This window comes from Pyxicephalus adspersus, chromosome 1, assembly GCF_032062135.1.
Source record: "Pyxicephalus adspersus chromosome 1, UCB_Pads_2.0, whole genome shotgun sequence".
NCBI classification, from domain to species: domain Eukaryota; kingdom Metazoa; phylum Chordata; class Amphibia; order Anura; family Pyxicephalidae; genus Pyxicephalus; species Pyxicephalus adspersus.
The window spans coordinates 68414886-68440767 of NC_092858.1; the positions used below are offsets into that span (position 1 = coordinate 68414886).

General features: G+C 37.5%; 1 protein-coding gene across 2 annotated transcripts; it reads left to right on the plus strand.

The window, feature by feature from the left end:
- UBE3A (ubiquitin protein ligase E3A) lies at positions 1–25089 on the plus strand. 2 transcript variants are annotated; one of them, XM_072413020.1, is made up of 11 exons: positions 1–503; positions 6016–6060; positions 11347–11654; positions 12679–13925; positions 17831–17975; positions 19591–19796; positions 20216–20380; positions 20673–20828; positions 20922–20995; positions 21739–21882; positions 23636–25089. In XM_072413020.1, exons 1-11 carry the CDS (start codon positions 385–387, stop codon positions 23754–23756), a joined length of 2730 nt encoding a protein of 909 aa, XP_072269121.1. In that variant the 5' UTR covers positions 1–384; the 3' UTR covers positions 23757–25089. The 2 variants fall into 2 exon arrangements, with proteins under 2 accessions (XP_072269121.1, XP_072269127.1); XM_072413026.1 differs by lacking the exon at positions 1–503 and adding an exon at positions 554–5859.
- Positions 25090–25882: the final 793 nt, after the last annotated feature.

Below are 25882 nucleotides of genomic sequence, written 5' to 3' on the forward strand. Positions count from 1 at the left end.
TAGCGGGCAGAAGTCTATGGTTTTGTGGCGCAGTGCACGCTGGGATACCCCCGCCCTCCCCGTCGGTCCTCCTAGTTTGCGCTGCCCGAGGTCCGAGTCTTGTAGCAAGATGGCGGAGCTGGGCTCGGGGTGACAAGACAAGAACAGAAAGAAGCGGCTAGCTCTCGTTTTCCTCCCGTTTAACACCCTGTGACGCCTTGCACAGCTCAGTGTAGCCTGCGACACCCCACCTAGGCTGCTGTCAGTGTGACACCTCCGGTTAGAGAGCTGCCCGGTGCCGCACTCATTCATCTAGGCGATCAGTGCAGCCTGCATGTGTGTATGGCCCGGGGGCCTACTGTGCTGGACTAGTTGTGAGGCTGCTGGGTTGTGCCGGGTTCTCGCATGAGTTCCCCGGACCAGAGGCGGCGGCAGCAGGCGACAGAGGGAGTCCCGGTGCCCGAGGACAGGACACACAGCAGCAGCAGCAGCAGCAGCCCGGAACTCAGCCCCGGTGCACACAGGTCAGCCAGTGCCCTGTATAGGGGGGAGCAGGCCTGAGCTCACATCACACAATCACCCCACATTCATCCTCAATGTAATGATCAGTGGTAATGTGACACTCATGTGTAGGCTTCTGAATACTAAATCCCAGAGTTGTCACTGTCAGGAGAAGGCGCCATAGGAAATGACCATTAGGACTTGGCAGATATCATTTAGCTAATCATGGTGGAATTGTTCCTACAAGCATGGTGACTTATAGATGATTTCTCATCGGCTGCTATGAAATCCGGCGTATATGTACCGTGTGTCTGGGTGTGCACATGTCTGTGCTGATCTGTGTACATTAGTGACTGATATTGGAGGAACATGAGTTGTATAGTTTAAAGAGATGTGGCCTCCTTACCTATTCACAGCAAAGGGGCGTCCCAACCCACTAAACCCATTATGTCAGCGTGCCCCTACTTCCCCGGTATTATTATTAGCGGTATGGTGATGTCACTCCCTGCAGGAGCCCAGGCTGCTAGATAGCATGCTCCCTATACCCGATAGCACCAACAGAAGCAGAAGAGGGAGTTGTAGGGGAGTGCTGGCAATGGTTGGTGGGGGGAAGAGGTATGCAAATTGTCACTTTGTCCCAAATAGGTGATGTGTTGAAGTAGCCAGTATCCATTACAACTAATCTGTCAGAGCTAAGTATTTCCTTAAAATCGCTCTTTTGCTAAAAAAAAAAAAAAAATCTATATAGACAAGCTCTTTTATTTAACTTGTACCATCTTCCGTTTCACCAGTCTTTGCCGAAGTATCGCCTGCTGTGTCTGTTGTGATGTTTGAGCCGGAGGGAAGCACAGGACATATTAGTGATCAGGCCTCTGGACATAGAAGGATTGGATGCTAAAGATTCTTCTGATAGCTTTAGCACTTGAGAGCAGTGAAGAAGTCCCTTTATTTCATGATCTGAGCTGAACTTTTTAGTTTAGTTTTCAATAACGTAGAGAAAAGTTAACATTGCTGTCAATTTTTTTTATCCCAACTGTTCATGGCAAAAACAGGTAGAGTATATGTCACCGGATCAAGAGAGCATGGAACGGCAAACATTGCTTGAAATTCTAACCTTCCCTTCAGTACCTAAATGTGTTTGTGTCCCTTTTGTGTCCTGTTCTGACAGGTTACTGAAGGAATCACAATAGGGAAACGGGTCAATTGAAATCTGACAGAGAATTTAGTGGCTTCCTGGATAACAAATGGCTGGAGATGGGTTTAACATACATTGAAGAAAAAATGCTAAATTGTTGGCAACTTGTGGTGAAGTGACATTACCTGCACCACTATTTTCTAGAATCATTTAGTTAAATTTGCTAACTTCATTTACTGCAGGCTTCTCCTTTGATGGGTTTATTGAAGTATTTGTCTGGTTGTCAGCCAATGTCACCATGTTGCCGCTGAATTCAAAGCAATGCAAGCCACTGACTTTTTCCTATTGCTGAACTCCAGCATTTTTTCTGGCAGCCCGCTTACTCCTCTCCGCCCCTATCCTTATTGTTCTCTATTGCCATGTTTATTTCTAACTTCTGTATGTTAGGGTGTTTTTTCTTTAATGATCTCAACATAAATGTTCCTCGGGTAAAGGCAGCCATAGCTATCTTAGGGCTTGCTTGCGCCATACAAATATTTGATGTTTCCCTTAGAAGTGAATGTTTGTTTATTATTGAGGAATAGCTTTCTGGTGGCTGGAATTTGTAAAGGTCCAGATGTTGGTGGTTTGTCTGTTTCTAGGAGAGATCTTTACATGACCCAATACTGCCCGAGTGTTTGACAGTCAGATTGTGCAGATTGGACATGCTCTAGCCATCCAGTTGATAGTTCTGCCAGGATTGTCATAGTTCAGGTTGTGGTACCTAGTACATTCAGATAATGTCAAATCCAAATTTCATCCATGTTTATGGATCTGCTTAGACTGAAATGGGCTGCTGTTTTTGTCCTCTTCAGAAAATCTTTATAACTGTTTATGGTGGTATAGAACGTAAGAAACAAAAAGATGGGTGACTAGTACAGAGGTGGTAAGAAATATAAATGTCACATCGAGTAATAGTAACAGTATGGATAAAAACATTCAGCAAATAGACGAGAACTCTGCTTGGGAGCTTACACTCTAAAAGGAAGTGCCAGTTGTTTGGCTGTAACGCTGATCCATTGAAGTAGATGTAAAAATCTAATTTTACTTTGGATTTATATTATTTTAAGAGGAACACTTCAGACAGCAAGGAGAATTGAAGATTGGAGCCAATATATTTCATTCAGTGAAGGTTTAATATGAAGCATGAAAATACAAGCTCACCCCTGAATTCTGTTTTATATTTATTTTAGGACTTATTTAAACTGAAAAGCTTTGGCCCAATAAGCAAAAGAGAGAGTCTTCCCTGGAACCAGATATATGGATATAAAGTGATCCTGTCGCCAGGCATCACAATCTATCGTATTAACTTTTTGAAAAATACATAATAAATTTGAGAAAGTGCCCAGTACCAATATCTTATCCGCTATGTATTTATTTTTTCAGGAAACGTATCCTTCTAAAAGTTTTCTATTTTATTACAATGTGATCACTGTCATTTATATTACTCCTTAGTCTTTTTGTGAGCTGAATACACAGCATTGGTGTCAGCCATGCAGAGTTGTCCCTTTCCTAAATTGTACAAGTTCACTCCCACCCCTCCCCCTGATATTGTCCTTAACTAAATATTATTTTAAATAAATATTTTAACCTCTTTAATAATATATTTAACAGAGCCAAAGATATATGAGCAGTTCATTGTTAGTGTTTTATATCCTTTTTTTTTAGAAGGACAAGACTACCATCAAATTAGTCCTTTAACGACAACCTGTGTCTCAGCTGTAATAGGTAGAATTGTGTTTTTTTTGCTTTTGAAGGATCCAAGCAATCCTGTTATTACCAGACTTTTCCTACCCCATAATCCTTGTTGTTATTTTGTGAACTAGGTGAAATTGTGGGTATTGGATTGCAGGTACCTACAGGGAGCTCCATGCACTTTGCTATGAGAACCTTAAGTACTGTGATTGGTGTTAGTTGACGTTTAATAATTTTCTCAGATATACTTCTAGGGTGTTCCAGACTTCTGGAAATATTCAGTGATAAGGTGCCATCATGTTGCCTTGAAATGTTGGTCACTAAATAGCAGTAAAACACTTCTTTCAAACTAATAATGTTTTTTTTTAGGTTCATTTACACATAATGCTGTGCTACTAGGAGTAGCCACAGACTCTTGCTTAGTCTTCTCAGCCAAGGGTAGCCAAACTTATGAAAAACTGCAATGTGTCTGACGAGTTTTTCATTTTTGAGCATAGAGTTACTTTAACTCATTGAGCTAATGATTTTTATTGGAGTGTGTAAAATGGTATTTAGTGATCTATAAAGCATGTGCCTGGCACCATTTAAATTGAACAGAGTACAGATTGTAATTAGACATGCTGCACTACAGCACCATGTTGTTAACTATGTGTATTGATTTCAGTTTATTTTCTCAGGGTCCCATGGTTTGCCTTACACTAAGGGCAAGTGTTAATCTGCTGACTATGTGTGAACAAGCCCTGATGACGAAATGTTAGAGAAACAAGAACATAGAACTCATATAAATTCTGTTTGTCAGTGATTTGCTTTTTCTTTTTTTAACCCTAAAATGCACCTGTCATTAGAGAATTTTATAGGATGTCATTGCTGGCCTCTCCTTTCGCAAAATACATCTGGTCTCTTATTCTGGTGCTATTTGAGCTACTGAACCACGACAGGTTAGAAATAAGGAATTCTGGCAAGTTCTCAAAAGTACAAATCCTTTTCCCATCACTGACAGAGTAATGAACCAAGTAAATAGGTTTAGCGTTACTTTCCATTTTCTAGAGACCCATATATTGAAATATGGAAACTTATTTTCTAGGAAATGCTTGTTGTATCATTCTTACTCTTTCTTAGTGATCAGAGTAGTGCTTCATCCTCTTGTGGTCTCTGCCGGTCAGTGGTCAAGCCCTTAGTGTAGGACATCTTCTGTCAGGTTTGGTAGAAAGTGTGGAGTCTCTGCCATGTAACCTCTGTGTCAGTTTACTTTGGAGGAATGCAAATGTTAAGTTTTGTTTGGTGTCGACAACACACTTGTGTTTTACATTATAGTTCACTTCCCAATATACTCTCCTCCTAACTACAATGTTTACCATGCTTATCTTATGGTTAAACTAGATTTGTTCACTAGTGATCTTGATATATTTTTTTCCCCCCTCATTGTTGAATTTTAATGTTTGACACTTGTGCTTGCTTTGTTACTTCTCTGGCTGGTGATTTATTATTGGACTCTTAACACATGACAGCTTGAAGAATATAAAAAGGTCCACCAGTAAGCGGATGGCTGAATTTAGTGCTTTATGGCGTAGACCAGGGGGTATAATGTTTGTAATATACGCCTGTAGAGAACCATGTGCAATGTATGTGTGTACGCTGGGTGCAGTGTTCTGACCGAGAGTGGCAGGCTGGATTAAGGCTATCAGTAGCAGAGCCATATACTCTGACGGACGACCATAAATAAGCTTAGGCTGCATACTTGTACAAATTTTTCATGTTACTGGAAAAAATCACAAATAATCATTTCCAACAACAACTACCCCACATAGCCTTAGTTGGCAAGATGTCAGGTGCATTTAGGCTCCCTTTTGTTGGTGTGCAATTTTCAGGCAGCAGTGTCCTGTGTTTTAGTGACCTTTATTACATTTGCGGTGAACATTTTAGCCAATGTTGGGTGTTTATACATTTAGGCGCTGGATGTTTCAGTGCCATTAGTGCTTGTTTAGTTTTTCCCAACCCATGCTATCATTTAGATTTCTCAATAACACAGGAATGCCACTTCAGGTATGGTGGACTTCACTGTCCTTCCAATAATGTGTTTTTTGTTGCTGAGCTCTCACACAGTAAGAGTTGGATCATGCTGTTCACCCCACCTTTATACAAACGTACAGTGGTTGTATATTGGTCAGACACAGTGACTTTTGTAGATCACATCACCACTATAACTGCGGGGAGTTATGCACTCTGCATGCTAGACAAAATCCTGATCACTTAATAATGAAGTCGCATAAAAGCAAAAGCCTGTTGCCATGTTTGTAAATGAATCAATGTTTTTGTCTAAAATTGTTACATGGTATTATACTGTTAGAATGATTTACTAGAGCCCTATATATGTATAAAAAAAGGTTATGCCAATCATTCCTGAAGAAATAAAATACATGCTTGTTTAAAACATAGTGTTCCCCTGGTTGGAGAGGTGGTGACTTTCCTGTTGTAATGCGTTGTTATACCGACATGTCATAACCTCACTGGTAGGTACCGCCACTGTTGTGCTCACTTTCCCTTGTGTGTGTCTGTTGGTGCCCCCCCTCCCCTGAAATATATAAAAATTATAAATGTTGAAACTACAAATATCATGGCAAGGTATCCAGTCAGCTGCTGAATAAGCACTGATGTTTATTTTACAGATCACCAGGAGATCCTAATTCAGAAAACCTTGAAAATAGCCGAATGTAAGTATCCTTACTTGTACTTTTTTTTACTGTTTCAGGAATTAATTATTTTAACAAATCTGAAAGTATGATGAGTGAAAATAAGAATGGGCAAAACATAGCCAGAAAATAGAACCTAAATATGTCCACCTTTTTCATACCTTTTCTGCATCAAATGTAGGAAACAAATTCTTAAAAAGCAAAGAATGCAGGTTGTTTGGTACAGACTTGTTGTTGACTGCTACTTTTTGTTACAAAGTAACCCAGCCTACAAGATGCTGACACTGCTGGTTCTGTATTGCAGCCATTCCTACCCAATATCACCTGACACTGCCATTTAAAGTATAGGATAACCTTGCCATAATGAGACATGTCGGGCTATACTTTCCTGGCTATAAACTTTATATAGTGGTAAAAATGGTATTGCTCCCAATAGCCAACACAAATTTCTTACAAGAAGACCGTGCCTGTCAGATCAGAGTTTAAGAACTTGTAATGTGTCTTTCCTGTTGTAGTGAGATAAGTATGAGCTGACGTGACCTTATTCACTTTTTTTTTTTTTTTTTTTTTTTTTTTTACAGACCATTGACTTAACCACACTGATAAAAAAAAAAATGTTGGGAGAAACACACAAATTACTAGTGTTTTCTCCTTCAAAGAATGCTAGTTTCCTGGCTGTATGGCTAATATAGCTACTTTATTGTTGTGAGTCAGTGATATGTTACAGTTCTACATATCACTGGTATCACTAGCTTTACACCATTTCCAGTGTTTCCCAAACTTCATAACATGGGGAAACCATTGAAATAACTTTCAGGTCTTCAGGGAACCCCCACTATAATTACTATACCCACAGCTCACAGTACATTAGTGAGGTGGTCAGTAAAAAGAATTCCGCTTACATTGCTGACTAGTGGGACCTTACAGATAGCCAAACAGATCATTGTTGTCTGAGAGGCACAAGGACTTAGAATTTAGAGACTAGAATCACCGATAACACAAATGTTTAAATGGTCAATCATGCAAGCATTTCTCAAAGAACTGAATCAAGTTAATTTTTTAACTTGACATCCTGTTTACACCATAGATGTATGCTTGATGTCTTACCCTAAATGTAACTGATGCTTCAGGCTGCTGCCCAGGCTGGGGCATGGTGAGAAGGGTGCTAGGTTTTGGTATTCTGTGCCTTCTTTTGTGCTTGGAGAACATTTATTATTCTAAAAATCTCTTGCCCAGAAAAGAAGGCTGAGACAAAATACAAAAAAAACAAGAAGAACCTTTAAAAATAAATTCCTCAATATCCGCAAAGGATGTAAATACACTTTGTGTGCAATTGTAAAATCTGATATTACCTTGTAAAATTAGCAGTGACATAATCACTGTGCTGCATATAGTTTATTTAAAAAGCGGAACTGTGAGGGCTGACCAGCAGGCCTATCCACTACGGGAGCTGGGCAGATACAAGACCAGCCACCCTGCACAAAGATATAGAAAGAAGCAACAACTGGTATTTGTTACAGAAAGCTCCTTTACAAAGGCAAAGTTTAACCCTGGATTACAAATCTGGAAGAAATGCACAGCACAAAATTAAATGTGCAGCAATAAATTTATCAGGATAACCAGGATAACAATGAACAGTCAACAGTTTTGTTTAGTAGTTTCATACCTACCATAGAAATATTTGTTGGTAGATGTTTTAATTCAGCAGTTTTCATAATAAGAAAGGGGGTTGAAAGTTTACATTTGCCCCTAAAATGTCCTGTGTTAAAGTGATCATAGTTGGACCTTTTACTTTTCAAAAAGAACAGTTGATGCTGAAAGAGCTGCCCATATTTACATTTCTTTACTACAATGGCCTGTGATAATCTTTTCACCAATCCAGCCATGGTGAAATACAATGCACAGAAAATGGTGAGATTTGATATTGGCCTTAGCTGAACTGCATTTAAATCATAGTTCCTATAATAAGCAATACTGTGTACACTTGTCTATTACAATCCTAACCGTAATAAATCAGAATCAGATTATATTTGTGTAACTGCATGATTTCTATCTCTAAATGTTTTCATATTCTTTCTTTAGAGTACTACAAGTGGGCCTATACTGTATATATAGGTTTGTCTTTTTTTATCTACGAATAGGATTGCTGTTTCATCAGAAAAAAATATGGATTACCAGTCTGGTGACAGAATAGGGAGTAAAATCTTGCTGCACACTTTCCATAAACCATGAATATTCATTATTCTTTCTTAGGGAACTAGGAATCCATATGAAATCAGAGCAGCTTTATGTGACCTAAGCAATGTAACAAAGAGGCTTCCTGAAATTGTAGGCATAGCTACATTGATTTTTGAATGATCTTTCTATTTATCAGCACTTCTCTCTTGATCCTTATTTTATAGACAGATGCTGCATGTCTTTTATTGTTCCACATCCCATATCTTGTTTTTACTGAAACATTTCTTACAAAAACCTATATTAAAATAATTGCATTGACTTTTTTGAGGTACAGAATTTTATATGTTAAGCTTCATGATGTACTGGAAGTTAAAATGTTGGATGGTTCTTTGATATCTTCAGCACTCTATTATGTACAACCTTTCTTCATGTGCATGTTTTTCTTCATTGCATGTTGTGTGCTTCAAGCAGGCATGAATGTCCTACAGATTGCAGTGGTGAGGATGGGGCATCTTGAAAAGTCAAAAACTGAAGTGAACAAGCACGTGATCCTTTAGTCTGTGTATTTATAGAAGCAACTGTTGGCTTTAGTCCATGCTCTGCATATCTGTGGACGTTTCAAATGTACTCTTTAAAGCCAGCTTAGCAATGTGTTTGCTATGTGACTGCCCACAGTTGCACTTAGAATTCAAATCTAGTCCTGTGTCCTCCATTTAAATATACTAAAGAATGCAAACTTCAAAATTGCTCTGCATGCAGAGTGTAATGTATATAACTGTAAGTACAAATCTTAGGTTTTATTAGGATTTTTTAGGAATTGCCCATATGTTGCTGACTTGTAGTAGTTGTTATTTTTGAATTTAATAAAATGTAGTCTCTGCTAACAGTTTAGAAGTTCTGCCATACATGCTTGCACGGTTGTTTGGGACCATTTTCCTAAAGTGGGCCTTGCACTAAAAGTACTGACTTATTTCATTGAACCCTCAATCAATCTGCTTTCATTTTGAAAAAGATGGTTTCACAAGTGAGCTCCTGGGAACACGGAGTATCCCAAGTATTGAAAAGAAAAACATACACGAATTGTACAGCAGTGTTATGTTATATTGGGGATTCTCATTGTTCACAAGATTTCACCATACACATTGACCACATATTCATGCCCAGGCACTGTGGAGAGAACCCAGAGAAAAGGTAAATATATTTTTTCTACCTTTTAGCACAGGTATTTTTTGCAAGGTTTAGGCATTGGTTTGAGGATCTGCTTTAATAATCTGACCTTGCTTTTAGTGCAAGGTCCACTTTGAGTGTTGTAACACATATTAGAATGCAAGACATGTGATAACAAGTGTAATATTGGTGATTTCAGTATTTATTCTGTAGTAATGGATTCTTGTATGTGTATAGTTTTAAAGAATTATTTTTCAAATATGTTTGCCACATGAATCTGAGTTTAAGTTCCAAACTTAAAATTAGAAAAAATACTTGTCTTGTTGAAATCTTTTTTAAGTAAAAGGTTTCTGTGGTGTTAAAACATAAATATACATACAAATTGACTAGAGATGAGAAATGTGTGTTTATATTGTTTTCCTATGATTGAACAGAAAAGTTGTAATAAAATTAGAATGTTAGTGTGCCAGATCCTCATTACTGGGACGTTTCACCTTTCTGTTGGACTGAAATATACAAATTCCTAAAAAACATAAAAAGCCGTATTTTAATTTAGTCATGGCTCCTTTTTCAAAATGTTAGGTTGAACTGACCAATATAGACCAATATAGATATTTGGACAAGCATTGAGCATAATGAAGCCTTTTCTGCTCTATTCCTGACATATCTGTGAAGTGCAGTGGAATGTTTCCTTGTAGAGAACAACATTTTGCAGAGAAATATAGTACGATGGTAGTCTAGCATCCTTTTCCTATAAAGAAATCTATAACCATAGGGAAACACACACATACATGTTATTTTGAAGGTTTTTGTTGTCACAGATATTCCCTGTTTGCGACATGCATGCCGCATGTATTACAGTACAGAGGAAAATGCCTGCAGATACTTCTCTACTACTCTCTACTCTATCTCTAATAGAATACAAAGATCTAATGAAGGTTTAGAAATAAAAGGAACAGCAAACTTTGAAGAGTAAACTTTGCCTGTATTTGTGTTGCTGATTGTGTACAAATGACATACAATAAGAATACCATTTCTTTTTCTTTATATTGTCTGACAATTCGGGGCCTTTGACAAATGTTGAAATGCTTATTGAGAACACCCTTTTTGACATCTGCATTAAATATCTCTATCCTAAGTGAAAAGCTAAATATTGTTCCAACAATAACTTCAAAATAAACAATTCCACACATTAGTCTTCTTGTAGTACATTGTAGAGCTAGCTCAGTGGTCAGAATGCACCCAGACTTTCGGCTTTAATTCAGTGGGTTGCACAAAAAGATTGCATAAAAATGTGAGGAACTAAAGCCTTTTTTTACACAATCACTTCATTTCAGGGGCTCAAAAGTAATTGGACAAATTAAAAAGCTGTAAATAAAATGTTCATTTCTAATACTTGGTCAGTCTGCCAAGAGATGATTCCAAGTTGGCTGTTCTTGTTCCTGTGAGTGTAAATGATTTACATTGTATTTTAGTAGATCAGCTCATTACACACTTATTGGGAGTTCTCTGTAATACATTTGGAGAGTATAATAATTGTTTAAATCCAAACGTTCACAAACTGATCCATGAAATGAGAGTTCAAAGACAATATAAAGGCAGAATGTATTCAATTCTAGCTTCTTCAGAACTATTCTTACTATATTTTTGACAGATATATTTTAAGGTAATTTTTTATATTTGCCTGGAGATCTGCTATGTATATATAATATCATTAAATGTTTAATGTTCACTGGTACTGTTGTGCTTATTTGTTATAGTTTATATTTACCAGCTGATATAAAAACCTGGAAAGTTTTCTTTGTTTTATTTATTCATATTTATTTTTTATATATTTTTATTTATTGATTTTGAAGGTTTAAAAAGTGTTATGTCTCACTAACTTGCGTTACTAATATGTGAATGAGCTTTGTTTTATGAAAGCTGTACTAATCCACATGCCTGTTTGAATGTTTGCTACAGGAAGCGAGCAGCTGCAAAGCATCTAATAGAACGCTACTACCACCAGTTAACTGAGGGTTGTGGAAATGATTCCTGCACGAATGAGTTTTGTGCTTCCTGTCCTACTTTTCTCCGTATGGATAACAATACAGCAGCCATTAAGGCACTCGACTTATATAAGGTTAATGCAAAACTCTGTGATCCTCATCCCTCTAAGAAAGGAACCAGCTCATCTTATCTAGAGAACAACTCCAAAAGTGCCCATAACAACTCGTGCACAGAGAGAAAGATGAACAAGAAGGAAGTGCAACCCAGGGATGACTTCAAAGGTAAAACCATTATAATCATTTATCCTGTTGCTTGTATTACAGATGTCTCACTAGCACAATGACAGGTGATGTCTATTATTTGTGGCTGTTTTCTTATGCTTTTAAATGGGCTTCTCTGTGTACATCAAATATCTATTTGTATCTATAGTTGTCACTTAAAATGAAGTCCCCCCCCCTATTGCTTAGAAGAGTTTAGGAATATTACAACATTTCCCCATTGCAAATTGAAATTTGCTGCATGAGGAGTTCTTTTGGGACGTTTACCTTGTTTGTGGGAAACCCCACAAAAGTTAGCATTGCCCAGCTAGTCTTATTTATGTTAAATAAATTGCTGATGTGCTTTTCCAATGTTTAAAGTGGATCTTTACATAAATATAAAGGAAGCAAAAAGCAGATCAGAAGTTTTAAAGATGAACTGAGCCAGTGATTTTTTGACTATCCTCTTTCCATTTCCAGATGCCGCCATCTTTCCTTTTCACTTTCCATGCTGATTGGCTGTGCCGGAATGACATAATGAGTTAATTTATTCCTGGCAGCCATGAGGATAGCCAGGATTGCTGGCTTTACCTGGCAGCCAACACTGAGCTGTGCATGCACACCTTAGCAAAAGGTGACGGCTGGGCGGGGATCAGGCAGGTAAGAGCAGCTCCTGTAGAAGGGATATCACCTATCCCTTTCTGCAATAACCGCCGGCCTAAAGCACAAATCTTAAGCAGTTTCACTTTAAATACATAATTTATCATTTTAAAACAAGAAGTTGGTTTTATTCTCTTGAACTCCTTGTACAGCAGATCTCACATTAGGGAAGTGGACAGCAGTACAAGCAGCTTTTTCATGAAGATTACACAAAACAAGGGTCCCTATATTACCCATTTTGCCATGTTGTCCAGCCATTGTAGGACAGTTTTGCATTTTTTGAAATCCCAATCATTTTATGTTTGAATACAATGTTGAATGTCTTTCAGTTTGGAATTGATATCTTTGGAGTGTTTTTAAAAATACATTTTTTTGTTCTCCTTTTTAGATGTGACTTTTTTGTCTGAAGAAAAGGTGTATGAGATCCTTGAGTTATGTCGAGAAAGAGAGGATTACTCTCCTCTGATCCGAGTAATTGGGAGAGTGTTTTCTAGTGCTGAAGCCTTGGTTCAGAGTTTCCGAAAAGCAAAGCAACATACGAAGGAGGAGCTTAAATCCTTGCAGGAAAAGGATGAAGACAAAGATGAAGATGAAAAAGAGAAAGCTGCTTCATCTGCTGCTGCTATGGAAGACGACTCTGCAGCTTCTTCCTCCAGGTTAAGTGACGGTGCCCAAGGAGATAACAACATACCGAAATTAGGTCCAGAGGAAGTGTCTCTTGACATTGAAGCAGTAAGACGGGTCTATCACAGGTTACTTTCTAATGAGAAAATAGAAACTGCCTTTCTTAATGCACTTGTCTACCTGTCTCCCAATGTGGAATGTGACTTAACTTATCATAATGTATATTCTCGTGACCCGAATTATCTCAATTTGTTCATTATAGTAATGGAGAATTGTAATCTCCATAGCCCAGAATACTTGGAAATGGCTCTACCGCTGTTCTGCAAAGCAATGAGCAAATTGCCTTTGGCAGCACAAGCAAAACTTATTCGACTTTGGTCAAAATACAGCGCTGAACAGATTCGCCGCATGATGGAAACATTTCAGCAGCTGATAACATACAAAGTTATAAGTAATGAGTTCAACAGCCGAAATTTAGTGAATGATGATGATGCCATTGTGGCCGCCACAAAATGCCTGAAAATGGTTTACTATGCAAATGTAGTAGGGGGTGAGATTGAGACAGATCACAATGAAGAAGAAGATGAAGAACCCATCCCAGAATCCAGTGAGTTGACCCTCCAAGAACTGCTGGGTGAGGAGCGAAGAAATAAGAAAGGACCCCGAGTGGACCCCCTTGAAACAGAACTCGGTGTGAAAACTATCGATTGCAGAAAACCTCTTATCCCTTTTGAAGAATTTGTTAATGAACCACTAAATGATGTTCTTGAAATGGACAAAGACTATACTTTCTTTAAAGTAGAAACTGAAAATAAGTTCTCATTTATGACATGTCCTTTCATCCTGAATGCTGTAACAAAGAATCTGGGCCTATACTATGACAACAGAATCCGCATGTATAGTGAACGACGAATCACAGTACTTTACAGTCTAGTACAAGGACAACAACTCAATCCATACTTAAGACTGAAAGTCAGACGAGATCACATCATTGATGATGCTCTAGTAAGGGTATGTATGACAAACTCACTTCTAAAAACTCTTTACTTTCGTTTGACTTATAAAGTGTCTGTGTGCTCATTGAAAAGTGGGAGTAAATTAAGATGGCAGTAAATGAAATCAACAAAAAAACACCAGGAGGTGGTACTATATGACAGACATGCAATTTTATTTTTGTCAAATAACTCCTTGCTCTTGGTGTCTTTTTGTTTATGCTCTAAACTACACTCCACATGCACCATATAGCCTAAAGCTTGGCTCTGTATATGGGGGCACCGTACATGGAGGCAGCCATCAGGGATAATGTAACTCCTGTCTCCACAGAAATCTGCCTTAGAGCCAGTGGTGAAGATGGCGCCTTTCATGGGTGCAGAGATGACAGGTCCTGGACCTGTCATTGCTGCAGGCTAAGTATGTGCCATAATCGCCAAGTATGCTGTGCATACTTGCTGTTTATAACAGATGCTCATCACAGATTTAGTTCCACTTTAAACACTCCTATGATTGTGATTTTCACCCTGGGATATAATACCCCGGCTGAGCAATCACAAAGCCAAACGAGTATTCCTCTTTCTACTACTGTACATTCTGTACTGTCAAATAATAACTTGCAAGCAAGTATCATGTTACATGAGATAATTAGAAATTTGAGCCTTGTGGTTAATTTCACATTTAGATTTAATTTTTCAGGCACCACATTACACCCAAACAATACTATTAATATTTTGCAATTGTGTATGTTTTTCTTTACCATAAATAGAAGTGATAGATTTTGTATCATTTGACCACCTCTAGACAACCCAGTTCAAGTATTTCGAATAATAAAACACTTTAAAAAATCTAAAATGTTGTAGCTACTAGGATATAAGGTTCAACTGAATATTTTTTCATGTAAATTGAGAGAAGCTCTTACCATGTCTGAAAATGTCCTGTACATCATTAGGCATTCCTGCCCAGGGTGCTATCTGATGCCACCACTGGTTGCTAAGTGTTTCTGCCCTTTGTGCTTTGGTCGATGCAGTTTTTGTTAAATGGCGCCTTTGATGTTTTAATGTTACAATTGAAAAATATATTTGGTAGTGGCCAGTTGAGGGCTAAATATGAAGCCACAGTATAAAAATTAAGTAAAATTGCATCTATGATTTATGCTTCCTTCAGCATTTTGAAGTGGTGTGTTTTGGGTACCATATATATATATACATGCTCTTTGGCAAGTGCTGTATTATAAAGCCGTCCATGTTTTTTTTTAACACCACCTACATTAGTGGCCTATTCACAGTGTATTTCCCGTGTGGTTCATTCTGGGAACACTTGACAGAATGGTATAACGTTGTGGTGCCTCCTGGGTAAGACTGTCAGTGGTGTCTGACGGAGCCTCCTGGAAATTAAATTGTTACCCAGATAAAACTAAATATTGGGTATCCTTGATGTTTGTGGGCAATATTATACCCTTTTTTGTGTCTCTGTATTTCAGTTTAAGGAAACTGAAAGATTTTAATCAGGACAAGTGAATGTTAGGGAGTGTCAAATGATGCAAAAAAAACCCTTCAATTTCTCTCCTTAAAGATTGCTCGAACCCCTTAGGCAATGTCTTTGCCCAATAGGTGTATGCAATTCTTGTTTTTTAGTTCAGTGTTACACTTGGGATTTCTTTCCTAGTAAAAACTCAACAACATCAGGATTAACATGCAGCTCAGGGCAGAACTGTGAATTATTCAACCATTTACACAAGTCTCTCCCTAATTGGCTGTCTGATCAAGACATTGGTTTCTCATTGGCAGTGAGGGAGCAATGCCTCAGTCATCTGACCAGCCACTGAAATACTGAAGAAACGGGTATGTATTCACAGTATTTTAGTAAACCTGGTACTCCTGATTTGTTGACCACAAGTATGACATTTTGCATTAGAACGTTTCAACATTTACATTGACTGAGGCAAGTTTTTCAGGTTAGAATGACATAGTAAACATTTGACCGGATACACAAAACATTGAATGCTCTTTAAACTGTACAGCCTTTTTGTTTCAGTTCTGAAGTCACATAATATGCTTTTCTTCAAAAAAAAAAAAAAAAAATATGGGGGATTCAATAAATGTATCATTTTTACTAGTTGTAGTTCTAACGCTCTAAGTATTATAACTACTCTACTATGAATTTGTGTGTATTTTTATGTCTATAACAAGTTGCTTCTCCATACTGATAAATTAGCATCACACAGTTGCTGAGGTTTTGGCAGAAACCAGTTTGGCATGATTTGAGCTTTGTAACTTGGTACATTATCCTACTAAAAGTTGCTATCCAGAAATAAGTACTACTATGGTCATAAAGGGATGGTTAGCAACAACTCTAAGGTAGGCTGTGGCATTTAAATATACTGTACTCTAATAAACCTGTAAACCCCAGCAATAGTACTGCCTGAAACTCTCAGGTTAGCAGTATCTGAAATATGCAGAGCGGTCCACCTGGCACCCACAACTATGCCATGTTCAAAGTCATTTTCATCCCCTCTCATCCTCATTCTGATGCTCTGTATAAACTTTAGTTGTTGTCTTGACTATGTCTATATCCCTAAATGCATTGATTTTTAGCATTGTGATTGGTTTGGCTATAGCAGGGTAAATAGGTATTGAACACCTCAATGGTTAGGTGCTCCTTGAAAGATTTCCGAGTAGTCAAAATAATAATCAGGAGAGTTGTCGAGGAGCCAAGGATCACTCGTGCAGAGCTTCAGAAAGACCTGGAATTGGCAGATACAGTTGTTTCATAGAAAACAATAAGTAATGCACTCAACCAACATAACCTCTATGCACACCCACCATGCAAGACTCCACTGCTGAAGAAAAAGCATGTGTAAGCTTGTTTAAAGTTTGTTGCATAACATTTGGATGAGCCAGTGAGATATTGGGTAGAATATACTATGGTCAAATGAAACCAAATTTGAACTCCTTGGATGTCATTGCACTCACCATGTTTGGAGGAGAAATGGCTCTGCACATCACGAAAAACACCATACGGACAGTAAAATTTAAGGATCGTAACATCATGGTGTGAGGCTGTTTTTCAACATATAGTACTGGCAGACTTCATATAATTAAAAGAAAGATGAATGGAAAAATGTACTGGGACATTATTGATAAGAATCTGCTGTTATCTACCAGGATGCTGAAGATAAAACGAAGGTGGACATTTCAGCAAGACAACAATCCCAAACACAAAACCAATGAAGCTCTCAGTTGGTTTTGGAGAAAGAAAACAAAAGTTGCTAGAATGGCCCAGTCAATAACCTGACTTGGAGCCAATTAAAAATCTATGGAGAGGACTGAATTAGTTTATAGAAGAGGCTCCTGGAACCGTCAAGATGTGAAGACACTTTGTGTGGAAAATGAGCCAAAATCACACCTGAGCGAAGCATGTGACTGGTTTCTTCATACAGGAGGCGTCTTGAAGCTGTCATTACCAACAAAGGCTTTTCTACTAAGTATTCCAATACATTTTTGATTCCCTGTGCCATTCTTCTTTTTTACACATAAGGTAATTTACAGACCTGTTTGTTACCTGGGTTGGTACTGACATCTGGTGTAAATTTCATGTTAATAACCTCATTAGAAATATATTTACTTTGTTCCACCTCTGTATGTAGTTGAACACAGGGGTGTATTTTTTAAAGCAGCTGTTGAGTGTTTATGTATATGTTTGTGTTTTCTTTCTTCAAAATATATAAACTAATCATTTTGCCTTTTTCTACTATGAGATACAAGGATAAAGAGATTTCACATTCTAACTACATCAGAGGGCAGATAAGGCTAGAGATATTTGGCTAGTAGAATCTGATTATATCCAAATAAAGTGTTCAAGAAATGTTCAAATTTTTTAATAGAGCTGTGGCACTGACTTGTTTGTTCTGTTTTTCTTTTTAGCTAGAAATGATTGCTATGGAAAACCCTGCAGACCTAAAGAAGCAGCTTTATGTGGAGTTTGAGGGAGAGCAGGGGGTGGATGAAGGAGGAGTTTCCAAAGAGTTTTTTCAACTGGTTGTGGAGGAAATATTTAACCCTGATATAGGTAAGTAAATCTCTAATGTTGTTTTTTTTTATTTTTTTTGATATCTTGATAACTTTTTGTGTAGCTTTTTTTCTGAGACGTGTTCCATATATCTATGATTAAAGTGCATGTAAACCCTAACAATAAATTAATTAAATTGGAACAGAAAAAAGATTTTTTTTTTTTTTTAAGACGATGTCCTATGCTCTGTTTCTGTGTTCCAGCAAAGGCTAGGAAGTTGAGGATGGGGGAGAAAAATTAGCACAGGGCTGTCTTTGTGATCCCTTAACTTAGAAGTAGTTTGGGCTAACAATGCCTTTGGAGTTTAGAGCCTTAAGTGTCAGTTTGCCATATTTTTGGCACATTGTATGTTTTATTTTCACCAACTGCATGTTTAAGGAGATAAAACATGGGGAAATTTAAGAAAATAAGAGTCGCAGTCTGTGTTTTATGGTAATAATTTCCCTTTGCATAAGAGCACAGAATACAGAGAATTAGAATCTCGGGGACTAGGCCCTATGACAATTCCTCTTTTGTGAGAATATTTCCCAGAAGATAGCTGCCAGTAGCCTTTTAGTTTTAGGTCTATTTTCTGCCTTCTGGGATTTGTTCAGGCCTGGTTTTTGTAAACTTGCCATTCCAGCTACTGAAATTGTCAAACTTTTTTTATATTGCCAACTTTATTTTCTGGTACTTGAATGAGGTACAGTGAAGGACAACATGATTCTATCCCTTGTATCTAACCCATACTGGATGTCTACAACAACATGCCCTGTAAAACAAATGACGTAGTGAAAATTTATATGCTTAGGGAGTTTAACTTCCCTGGCCATTTGTTTTTATAACTTGTAGGTTTATAGTGTAGAACCATAGGGACTGCCATAGCTGTAATGTTATATTGATACTTTCTAAATTACTACAATAAGTTTACATATCAGGGAGGGGCTAGAAGCCCTTCTCTGCATACTTGTTCAAGTGCAACACTTTTTTTTTTTTTTTTTAGGGACAGCACTGCCCCCTAAGATAACTATTTCAATAGAAAACAACTATTTATACACTGTAAATTGTTGCTAAAGTACTTAAAGCATACATAAACTCAGAATTTTCACTTTACGTAAAAAGGTAGACAACCCATTTATGTAAGGTAAAAATTCCTTTAGATTAGTTTTTTTTTTTTTTTTGTTTTTTTTTTTTAAAAGGGTGCAGCACCGCCCCCTAATGAATGGTAGTGCAAAGCCTCCCGGGATGCCTGACATCTTGGGTGCTCCTTCTTCGCATGCCCGAGCATCCTGGGCATACGCAGAAGAACCCTTTCGTGGTGGAAAAAAAAATGGCTGATCTCACACATGTGCAGTGAGATTGGTAAGTTTTTTTTCCCTAACTTACCTCACCTGATCTTGCGCCTGGGTCTGGTGACGTAGGAAGAAGAACCCTGAAAAAGATGGTGGCGCTCCAGCTCGCAGATGGATGTCGGGACGACGCGGAACCCAATGGAAGAGACCTCCTGATGGATCGGACTGCCCTGCGGGATTAAAGGTGAGTGAATTTTTTTTTGTTTTAGGGTTTAGGCACTTTTGGGTTTAGTTCCTCTTTAATTCCTTGTATACTATGGTAATACCTCTTTTTTTTTCTGCAGGCATGTTTACCTATGATGAGTCCACAAAACTTTTTTGGTTTAACCCATCTTCATTCGAGACTGAAGGACAGTTTACCCTCATTGGAATTGTTTTGGGCTTGGCGATTTACAACAACTGCATTCTAGATGTGCATTTTCCAATGGTTGTGTATCGGAAATTGATGGGAAAAAAAGGAACCTTTCGTGATCTGTCAGACTCTCATCCTGTAAGTTTGATCCAAAAGCATTTACAAAATCCATGAATAAAAACTTCTCATACTTTCATTCCACTGAGCCAGTAAGTATGAAGAGAGAACACTTAGGATTTATTATGTGTAACTGAACAACAATGTCTTGTCTTCATAGGTATTTAGAGTGCAAGATGCATTAGGTTAAATGTAGAGTGGCAAAGTGCACCACAAGAGATGTATTTGCAGGTGGCCACCGTGCAATTCCTGCAAAAGCAACTTGTCGCTTTCTGGAAGCGCACAACAATGTACTACAGCCACATGCAAAGAATGGTTCCATTTGAATAGGAGAGGTTGGGACTGTGGTTGAGCCTGTAGCAGAATGCTGTGGTTCACCTTGGGTCTGAATTGGTCCTAAAGCCACTGTTTCATGCATTATATGTTCTTTTGTGTTACAGGTTCTGTACCAAAGTTTAAAGGAATTGTTGGAGTATGAAGGCAGTGTTGAGGATGACATGATGATAACGTTTCAAATATCACAAACCGATCTTTTTGGGAATCCTTTAATGCATGACTTGAAGGAAGATGGAGATAAAATTCCCATTACAAATGAAAACCGAAAGGTATGTCATTTCTAGAAAATATACTAGTCTTTTTTAAAAGGGCAGTTAAAGGCACACTATACCTGTTTATTGTATTTCATTTGATGTATATATCCTAGGTATGGTTTGTTTTACTGCACAGTACCATAATGTGCAATCTTCAATGTGCTTCTGTGCCATAATTTGGAAACTTGTATTGCTGCATAGTGCTTAGAGTGCATACAAACTCTTAATCACTTCTGGTGCAGATAAATATCCTAGATGCCTATATAAAATGTATAAACTGTATTTTTATGTTTGTTGCCTTTTCCAGGAGTTTGTTAGTCTCTATGCAGAATATACTTTAAACAAATCTGTAGAAAAACAGTTTAAGGCCTTCAGAAGGGGGTTTCACATGGTCACCAATGAGTCCCCATTAAAGTATTTGTTCAGACCTGAGGAGATAGAGCTTCTCATCTGTGGAAGTAGGGTAAGCTGTTAATTTTTCTTTCAGTGGTCTCCTATTGCTCTTTACTTCCTAATTCATGTGCAAGTTACTATTTACTGAATGTTTTCTTGACAGAACTTAGATTTCCAGGCACTTAAAGAAACAACAGAATATGATGGGGGCTACACAAGAGAATCTCAAATTATTCGGTGAGTAAAGGTCTTTGATACTGCAAAAAGCGGGAAGTGGAGTTGTTACCCATAGATATGATTTCAAGCATTATCATTGTGAACCAAAGAATATCCACACCATAATTCCAGGCTTTGCATTGGCTATGGGCTAGCAAAGGTTGTAATTTATTGTAATGTTCATATTTCATTATGTTAAAGGTAAAAAAAAAAAAGCTTACAATATTATTAATACTGCATAAAACTTGATCAGTAGCCTGTTTACATTGCTCAGTTGCTTATTTTTAATCATGAACAATTGAATAAAGCAGGAATTTCTGCTTTTTCACTTACCGTATTTTTCGGACCATAAGACTCTAGGACTCTACCTAGGCTTTCCATTAAATCATCTGAAAGTATTTATAATATACATAATATAGATCTTTTAACAGTTATATCTAATAATTGCTTTACACTCCAATCTTGATGTTGAAGTATTTGACCAAGGGTTCCACAGTTATGATCTGGGGTTGCTTCAGTTGGTCAGGTCTAGGTTCAACAACATTGTTCAAAAATGAGGTTTGCTAAGTACTGGAATATACTGAATGACTTGGCCTAACCATTAATGTATTTTTTCTTCCCTGATGGCATGGACATTATCCAGGATGAATAATCCCAAGACAATATAATGAATGTTACTTTTTTTATATACTTTTTCATATTTTAATGTCCTTACTTTTCATATATGTATTTGGAATGAAGTGGCATTTTTTTCATTCTTTCAGAGAATTCTGGGAAATAGTAAATTCATTTACCGAAGAGCAGAAAAGATTGTTTTTGCAGTTTACAACAGGCACAGACAGAGCTCCTGTGGGAGGTCTAGGTAAACTAAAGATGATAATAGCCAAAAATGGCCCAGACACTGACAGGTAAGCTAAGTGAGGGTACAATAATTAGAGCTTTTTAACCCTGATAATGCCATGTTTAATACTTTTGTTCACTTTCAAGGTAATATTGCTGTCTGTACCCCAGCTAGGTTGATCAGTCTCTTTTATTGTCTAGGTGATCATTGTCACTGTGTCAGAAAGTAATAGGAAACCTAACATTTGACAGTAGTCACAAGAACAAAAGATGTGGGGAAACCTTTCAATAGGGGACTTCTGTTCCAACGACAACTTTTCCCCACACTTTGTTGAATCTATATGTTGGATCCCAACTTTGTTGAGACAGAAAGTGAAAAAACGCAGACCAGAAAAAATATATATTTTACAGTAATCTCCCCAGAAATTTTTATGCTTGGTGGGAAGAAGTTGGAGGTGGGTGGCAGCCCCTGTATTGTGACCTAGCTTTTCAGTAACTACCCAAAAACAGCCAGGAAGGTTACTAAAAAGTGCTGGCTGGTGCACCTGGCTAAATGTGGCTGGGGAAAACACTAATGGTAGTTACCCTTTCCTTACTGTATTCTAAACTAATACAAAGGTTTGGATATATATGTATACATTAAAACTTTGTGTAGGTGAAAATAGGCATTTATACATGTTCTCAAAGCAAACTTGCATAAATATTTGCTAGGATTCTAAAAGCCCGATTTTCGGTCAAACTAAAAGTGTTTTATATCCTTTTCAAAGGATTTTCTCTTGTAACCTGTTCGTGTAACTATGTTGTACAGGTAGTCTTCGAGTAAGGGACATCCGACATATGGACGCCACCTAGATATGAATGGGACTTCCCTGCTCGCTTGTGTGCAGGATGGAGGCTTCATGGGGGGAGGGGCAGTTTGCATAACTTGCAGAAGAAATCTTTTGCTAAACACAGCTGAAGTTGTGGGTGATCCTAAGAGCTGAACTGTAACATCTTGTAACTCTTTAATGACAAAGACAAACTGCAGCTGTTTTCTTTTTGCATATCAAAGAACAGCTTGTTCCAGAATGTCTGGGGCTTCATGAATTTTTTTTTTTTTTTTTTTTGCATTGTTTGTGATTTTATACAGTAACTGACACCACACTGCCTAATAATATGTTGAGACAAACATCTTTCCTAATTGCATTTATTAAAATAATGTACCTGTTCCGACTTGCAAACAAATTCAACTTAAGAACAAACCTACAGTCCCTATCTCGTATGTAACTCGGAGACTACCTGTAAAAATGAATGACATACACATGTTAAAAAAAATAGCTACAGTAGTTTCAAATCAATCCTGTGCTTTGTAAATGTAATGCAAAGCAACAGGTGCACTTTAATGCTCCCTTTCCCTCATCCCATCACATATTATCCCTGTTTTCTTTTCTCTGAGATAACTTCAAAGAGTATACCTGGTACTTTTGTAGAACTTTGTGATTCTGGCGTTGGCTCGATACTGTCACATAGGACTTTAGAAACCACTGTCAGCGCCAACTGTTCCTTCCTTTCCCTTTTTTCTCCATTTGAGGGCAACTTCAGCCAAAAAAAGTGGCTCTTAAAGTAAACCTGCCCACAGTGAACCTGTGACTGACATACTGAGACAATATATTTTAGAACCAGAAACAATCGCTTTCATTATCTCTGCTTGGTCCACTTTAATTAAATTTGGATTAAATTTGTCTTTTACTGAACATTCTAATTTGGATTCATGTGTCCCCTATTTGATATAGCATATTATTAATCATTGTGCATTGTAATCACTTTATTTGTCTTCTACAGGTTACCGACGTCTCACACATGCTTTAATGTCCTATTACTTCCGGAGTACTCAAGCAAAGAGAAGCTGAAAGAGAGATTACTAAAGGCTATCACTTATGCCAAAGGATTTGGCATGCTGTAAAATGAAAAGGAAAAGAAAGCTTAATAAAAAGGAAAACAGTTGGTATGTTTTCCCTCTTGACAAAGGCCATAAGATAGTGAGCTACATGTAGTCAACTGTTTGTGCACCTCCCTTCTCTGCTGGGACAATGGGCTGGAACAGCAGATCTCTGCTGCTTATACGAACAAAGTCTTTTCTTTTCCCTGCTCCTAGAGTGAAAGTGTTGTACAATCTTTCACATGTATGTACAGAGAGGTTTTCCTGAATATTTATTTTAAGGGTTAAATCACTTTTGCTCGTGTTTAGTACTGATAGAATTTGAGCCTACTTGAGTCATTGATGACCGATTACTCTTTATGAGCATCCTCAGTATGCTATCATTTTGCAGACTAACTTTCAGTGAAATGCTTTCATTATGTCCCTGCATCTACTCAAATCAGGAAATGTATTTTTCTTTCGCTTTTTTTTTTTTTTTTTTTTAAATACAATTTGCTTATAAAACTTGAATTCTTGGAGAACAGTGTGATGCAATTACTGCTGTTCTAGCCCCGCGCAGTGTCTGTGACAAATATGTAGTCAATAAAGATGGAAGGGAGTACTTGGAATGTTATACTACAGCCTTGCAAACTCTTTCCTTAAGCCACAGCACAAAAAGTATACAAATTAAAGATAACAAAAAAATCATTTCACAATTTGTCGTCTTCACGTCTTGTAAGGTATACTGTGTTTCATTAGGATATCCTATATCTGGTTCTGTGAAAAAAGGGGGGGGGGGGGGTAGAACCTAGCGCTGTTTTAAACTTTTTATTTCAATGTGTTTACTGATAAGTGCATTTTCAGCCAAAATGTCTGTGGTAGATGGTGGGTTGTCAGAAAAAAAAAAAAGCTAGATCATTTGTTGTACCCTAAAGAAAATATAAGCTTGTGAAAGTGCACTTAAATGAAGAATATTAATTGCATATTGAGTAAACATTTTAAATAGACAATCCAAAGTCTTCCCTAAGCATTGTGTCAATACTTTTGTTTTATTTTATTGAGTTACCATACTCAAGGCACATGAGCAGAAGTGATGCGGAAATAGCAGGGAGTGAACATCTCTGACAACACACACTGTGCTATTTAGGCTGACCTCATATTTATACAACTTACTGCTCGTTTTTTTTAGCGAGGGAAAAATCTAAGTCTACATACAGACTTACCTTGGTCTGCATTACTTTACATGTAGGGCAGAGTCTCGCCAGACTGACTATACCCGAATGTATTTGTTTACCTTTCCTGGATTTCTGAGTGTGTATTGTTAATACTTCTCATGTTGCAATATTAAATAAAGGGATTATCCATTTCTAACCAATTACATACATGGTCAATTTTGTAGACAGGTGGAATTTTACATGGGCCAAACTGAACGTGTGCCTTGAAAAATTGCAGAACATCAGCAAATCTTGTTTGGATTGCTGAAAATGGAACGTCTACCCAAGAGACTTAAAAATATACACATATTAAAAAAAAAAAAAGTTACAAGCTGCACTAGTAGTTCTATACCCCAATCCGTACCAGAAAAACAAAAAATTAAATTAATAAACCAATCATAAACCCAGTGTTCAAAATGTATCATTTTTGCATTATTTAATTTTATCTTCCAGCGTCGATTCAATACATTTCCCCCTCCAACCACCTTTCCTGTGTTTAACATTAGAGCAGTGTCCTAGCACTTTTCCAGATAATGTTTACTGATCCCAATTTACATTTCCTTATAAATAAAAACTCAAGCACTAATAAAAAATCAGATATGATATCGAGGAGGTTTTGTCCGTGATTAGTGGATGGTGAAGGGATATTAATATGCTGCATTTGATTTTGAAACTTGGTAAAATACTGTTTGCATAATAAATAGTGGAAGCCTCATAGGAAGAAGATATTCATTGCTGACTGAGTGGTATTCATTATTTTAGGTGGAAATTACACATGAAAAGGGATTTAGGGTGGAAAGACCACAAACGTGATATACCTATCTGTAATGGAGAGGTAAATGAAGAGTGGGGTTTTGTCCAGAAGTGGATGTTGAAGGGGTTATTCCTGCAGATAACTTTAAGGAGGGCTGCCAGATTTACCATAAGATAAATTTCACCACTTTTGCCTAGAATAGC

Excerpts from the sequence above, each read along its gene's own strand:
- UBE3A (XM_072413020.1), top strand. The coding sequence starts at position 385 with ATGAGTTCCCCGGACCAGAGGCGGCGGCAGCAGGCGACAGAGGGAGTC. Across the intron at positions 19,797-20,215 it reads ATCTGTCAGACTCTCATCCT|GTTCTGTACCAAAGTTTAAA; the intron begins GTAAGTTTGATC and ends TTTGTGTTACAG. Across the intron at positions 21,883-23,635 it reads AATGGCCCAGACACTGACAG|GTTACCGACGTCTCACACAT; the intron begins GTAAGCTAAGTG and ends TGTCTTCTACAG.